This window comes from Dioscorea cayenensis, chromosome 2, assembly GCF_009730915.1.
Source record: "Dioscorea cayenensis subsp. rotundata cultivar TDr96_F1 chromosome 2, TDr96_F1_v2_PseudoChromosome.rev07_lg8_w22 25.fasta, whole genome shotgun sequence".
In the NCBI taxonomy this organism is placed as follows: domain Eukaryota; kingdom Viridiplantae; phylum Streptophyta; class Magnoliopsida; order Dioscoreales; family Dioscoreaceae; genus Dioscorea; species Dioscorea cayenensis.
In genome coordinates this window covers 23,799,387-23,804,961 of record NC_052472.1, presented here as the reverse complement: position 1 = coordinate 23,804,961, position 5,575 = coordinate 23,799,387, and the positions used below count along the sequence as shown (strand labels likewise).

The following is a 5,575-nucleotide window of genomic DNA, read 5'->3' as shown; positions in this document are numbered from 1 at the left end:
CTAATAAAATGAAGAAGGATTTTTGAATTTTGACTTATATCTCATTGATCATTTGCCATCAATATATATACAACAGATTTACATTGAAGGGGCTGAAAAGTTAGGAAGAAAGAAAGTGCTGAAAGTCGTGGGAAGAAAAAAATTACAAGATGTAATCTAGGGAAAAGTTGATAACATTGGCTAAAATAAAGGAAACAAAATAGGAAAATTAATTTATGTTACAAAAACCATATGAATCGTTCAACACCCCTCTCAAGTTGGAGTGGGATTGGAAATGTCGATCACGCCCAACTTGGGAAGGAAACGACTGATGTTATCACCGCCGAGTGGTTTGGTGAAGATGTCCGCAAGTTGATCGAAGGAGGCGTATGTAGAGGGAGATGAGGCCGAGAGTATTTTTCACGAACGAGTGGCAATATATTTCAATGTGTTTGGTACGTTCATGAAAAACCGGATTATGAGCGATGTGAAGAGCTGCCTGGTTGTCACAATATACTGGAATTGACGTGCGGGGTGGAAAACCGAGATCAAGTAGGAGTGCATGGAGCCACTGGAGTTCAGATGTAAGAGCGGCAAGCGAACGATATTCAGCTTCCGCAGAGGATCGAGAGATGGTTGGTTGCTTTTTAGTTTTCCATGAGATGGGACAAGAGCCAAGCATAGTTAGGTAACCAGTGGTAGAACGTCGCGTAATAGGACATCCTGCCCAATCTGAGTCGGAGAAACCCACGAGTTGTAAGGAACTCGTGGCAGGGAGGAAAAGACCCTTGCCAACTGAACCTTTGAGATAACGTAGGACTTTGTGAGCCGCGTCCAGATGTGATGAGTGGGGATTTTGCATGAATTGACTAAGTGTGTTCACTGCAAATTGGATATCCGGATGAGTGACCGTTAAATACAGGAGACGACCAATTAAGCGGCGATAAATGGCCGGATTAGGTAAGGGAGTGCCACTATTATTATGGAGGTTGAGGTTTTGATCCATTGGGAAAGAGGAAGGACGGCAACCTAGCATACCAGAGTCAGTAAGGATGTCGAGGATATATTTCCGTTGACAGAGGAATAGACCAGTTTTGGAGCGAGAAACCTCAATGCCAAGAAAATAATGAAGGCTACCAAGGTCTTTGATTGAGAAAGAACGAGCGAGAAAAAAGTTTAGTTTTTGGTAATTAGAGAGTCGTCGCTTCCAAAGATACGATGATATCAGTCAACATAAACGAGAACGAAAACAGGAGGAATGGCGGTAGGTATAGATGAAGAGACTATGGTGCAGAGGCCGATTGAGCTAAAAACCGTGAGAAATGAGAGTAGAGGATAGTTTATAGAACCATTGACGTGAGGGCTTGTTTTAAGACCATAAAGTGATTTTTGTAATTTACAAACCCGACTATCATGGGAATGAGAAAGACCAGGTGGTAATTGCATGTAAATTTCTTCGGTGAGATCACCTTGTAGAAAAGCATTATTGACGTTGAGTTGATGAATTGAACAATGCTGAACAAAAGCGATGGATAGGAGAACACGAACGGTGACAAGTTTTGCGACAGGGGCAAATGTTTCGTGGTAATCGATACCATCCCTCGTTAGCAGTGTATCCTTTCTGCACATAAGCGTGCTTTGTAGCACGCTCAATGGAGCCATCCGGAAGAAATTTGAGTTTATATACCCATTTACAACCGATAGTACATTTATCAGCGGTGAAAGGACACAATGTCAAGTGTTATTGGAAGAAAGAGCATGTAGTTCGAGACCATGGCATCACGCCACTCTGGGAATTTTGGCTCGCTCGAGAATATGTCCGAGGGCTCACTATGGTCAAGAACTTTAGATAGAAAAAAATCACGATGATGAGGACTGAGTGTGCGGAAGGATAAATAATCATGTAAGGGAAAGGATGAAGAAGAAGCAATGCCACATACATAGTCGCTTAGATGAGATGGTGGGCGACGATTACGTTGGGGGCGTTCATGTGAAATTTGAGTGACGGAGTCGGTAGGTGATGATACGGTGTCACCAAAGGAGAGGCTCCACCCGATTGGGTAGTGGTGATGTCGAAGAAAAGCGATCATAGGTTCTTCATCGATTGGCATGATTGAGAGATCAACCCGGGACTAGTGGACTTGTGTTTGTCACGATATGGAAAAATATTTTCGTGAAATACGACATCTCGTGAGACATGAGTTTGTTGAGTGGAAGGATCGTAGATGCGATATCCCTTTTGACCATAGGATATCCCACAAAAATGTGATGTTTGGAGCGGGCGTCAAACTTATGATGGATGTGCATGTTTTTGGCAAAGCATAAACAACCAAAAACACGGAGGGAAGAATAAGATGGAATTTTTTTGAAAAGGATCTCATGAGGGGATTTGAAATTGAGAATTGGTGTTGGCATCTTGTTGATGAGGTAGGCTGCGGTGAGGATGCACTCGCCCCAGAATGACAGTGGAAGATTTGCTTGGAAGCGAAGGGCTCGTGCAACGTCAAGTAAATGACGATGTTTACGTTCCACGACTCCATTTTGTTGTGGTGTGAATATACAAGAGCATTGGTGGATAATTCCACTGTTGTGGAACCATTGTTTGAATTTATTTGAGAGGAATTCGGTTCCATTGTCGGAACGTACAAATTGTATCTGGGGAATGAAAATACCACCATTACCTGTGTGAATATTTGATATTGGATATTTGAATTGACATTGGATTTGATTAACGAAGTGCATTGTCATATCAAAGGTTTGTGATTTATTATTCATTAAATAAACCCAAGTACATCTAGAGTAATCGTCGATAATGGTAAGGAAGAAAGGTGATCCATTCATAGACGGGATTGAAAATGGTCCCCAAATATCGAGATGAATTAATTCAAAACATCTGGTAGAACGAGAATTACTTAGAGGAAATGAATTACGAGATTGTTTTGCTTGAGGACAAACATCACAGATGAAACTTTTATTTGCAACAATATCGGGAAATTTTGCAGCTAGAAAATTTAATCTAGCGTTACAAGGATGTCCAAGGCGTGAATGCCATAGGTTGAAATTATTCACGGGTTGACAATAAAATGCTGAAATTGACGCTGGAGCAGCGTCTAAGTAGAAAAGGCCATGTAGCAGTTTACCCCGACCAATCTCCTTCTTCGTTAAACGGTCCTGAAACATACACCGTGTAGGAGAGAATATGATTTCACAAGTTAGTTGTTGCGTAAGTTGTGAGATTGATAGAAGATTGAATTTGAATGAAGGAATAAAATAACAATCTTTGAGAATGAGTGTGGGAGAGCACTCAACAGTACCAATATGAGTGACGGTTACGAGTGAACCGTCAGGAAGTTGTACAGATAGAGTTTTTGTTAATGGAATATATGAGGAAAATAAAGACAATGAATTGCAAATATGATTTGATGCACCGGAATCTATTATCCAACAAGGTGAGGATGAGAAAGAGAGAATAGTACCTACGAGATTGGCTGAGTCGTTGCTGGACCCATCCTTGGCAAGCAGTGCCATGAGTTTGTTGTATTGTCCTGGCGTAAGTTGATTGAATGAAGGAGAAGCAGAGTTTGACTTACCCCTGTTATTGGGTTTTATCTGTTGCTTTGTCGGAAAAACCATGGATTTGATAACAAGTCGCTTGGGTGTGGCCATGAGCGATTACAATGTTCGCGTAAAAGGTCGTGGTCGCTTCCGGGAGGACGATTGAATGGTGCCTGCGCTTGGAGGTTTGGAGAGCAAAGCAGCTTTTCAACGGATGGGGACGCTCGGAGATTGAGCTCCTGCTGTTTTTCTTCTTGTCGGACGAGATTGTAGATGCTACTGGATGGGACGGGGAACGGTTCCATGAGTAGAATCTGGCCGCTGCACCACCGAGTAATTGCCGTGGAGTCCTTGAAGGAATTCCATGGCTCGATCTTGATGTTGTTGATCGAGAACAGACTTAGCATTACCACAAATGCATGGTGTCACAGAAGGATCATCGCTCAACTCATCCCAAAGTGATTTAAGTTGGGTAAAATAAAATGAAACCGTCATTCCCTCTTGTTTGAGGGAAGAGATAGAATGCTTGAGTTGGTAAATTTTTGGTGCGTTTGACTGAGAAAAGCGCTCGTTGAGATCGTTCCATATTTGACTTGCGGTTTCAGCATACAAGATGCTAGGACGAATCTCTGGAGAGACGGAGTTAAGGATCCAACTGCTAACAAGATCGTTGCAGCGTCCCCAATTGTCAATCAAGACTGCATCGGTCGGTTTCGAGAGGGATCCATCGACGAATCCGAATTTACTCTTGGCTCGCAGCGCCAAAGTCATAGCACGACTCCAGGAGGCATGGTTATCTCTGGTGAGAAGGGGCTGGACAAGGATAGCTGTGGGATTGTCGGAGTGGTGGATCGCATACGGATCGGAATGAAGCAGCGATGAGGAAGGCTCGGAGTTGGAAATTCCGCTAGTCATGGCTGAAATCACTGATACCATAATAAAATGAAGAAGGATTTTGAATTTTGACTTATATCTCATTGATCATTTGCCATCAATATATATACAATAGATTTACATTGAAGGGCTGAAAGTTAGGAAGAAAGAAAGGCTGAAAGTCAGGAAGAAAAATTACAGGATGTAATCTAGGAAAGTTGATAACGTTGGCTAAAATAAAGGAAACAAAATAGGAAAATTAATTTATGTTACAAAAACCATATGAATCGTTCAACAAGAACAACCTTAATCGCCGATCAATTAATTGTTGATCCAAAGTTGAGTCAATTGATCAATCTAACTCTTTCCAATCCTTTAGTAACATGTATAACTATCCAAATGTGCATGCCCCTTCTAATAACTTACCACATTAATTAATGTTTTTACATGATCAAATAACCTGAATATACACATGAGAATGATTCCAATTTTAACATGGCCTGTAATTTCATCATTATGATATTACCAATACAATTTAAATATTAAATTAAACTACTTGTTTTTGCCTTCTTCTTTATGTAATATTATCTTTTCAACAAGTGTAGAATTCCAGTAAACTTAATTATTTCAGTAAAGCTAAACATTTTCACACAAAAAATCCTTTTGTGCTCATAAAAAAACCAACAGTAAACTTAGTCATCACTCATCAGACATAAAAATTACTCACACTCTAAACACAAATTACTCAAGTACAATAAAAAAAAAAAAGAAAAAGTAGAAAGAAACCACCAATTTCATTCACATAAAATGCATTCAAAATACATGTACAGAATAGCCTATAAGAAACAGTAGCATTGCAACATGGCAAATACTTAACAAAATTACAAGTTTTAAAGCAAGAGATCATCAGAAAATTTTGATATATAATACTTAAAAATTGTTAATTCGAATCCAGATTGAGTAGTTCTAAATCAAACATAAAAAGCAAAATTGAGGTGGAATCAGACAAAATTAACATCCCAGAAACTGAAACTAATTGTTAAAAAAGAAACAGATCTATCAATTATTCAATCAATCAAGTAAAAGAGCAGCAATGTGCATGAATTATGTAAAGAAATTACAGCCAGAAAAATTATTAAATTGGCCCTATTAAATTACATAATTAGGG

The 5,575-nt window shown here is 39.8% G+C and overlaps 1 protein-coding gene across 1 annotated transcript; it reads right to left on the bottom strand.

The window, feature by feature from the left end:
- Positions 1 to 3,810: 3,810 nt before the first annotated feature.
- Positions 3,811 to 4,449, bottom strand: LOC120275490. The gene has a single exon (XM_039282095.1). The coding sequence runs from the start codon at positions 4,447 to 4,449 to the stop codon at positions 3,811 to 3,813; it is 639 nt and encodes a 212-aa protein (XP_039138029.1).
- Between the last annotated feature and the right edge of the window lie 1,126 nt (positions 4,450 to 5,575).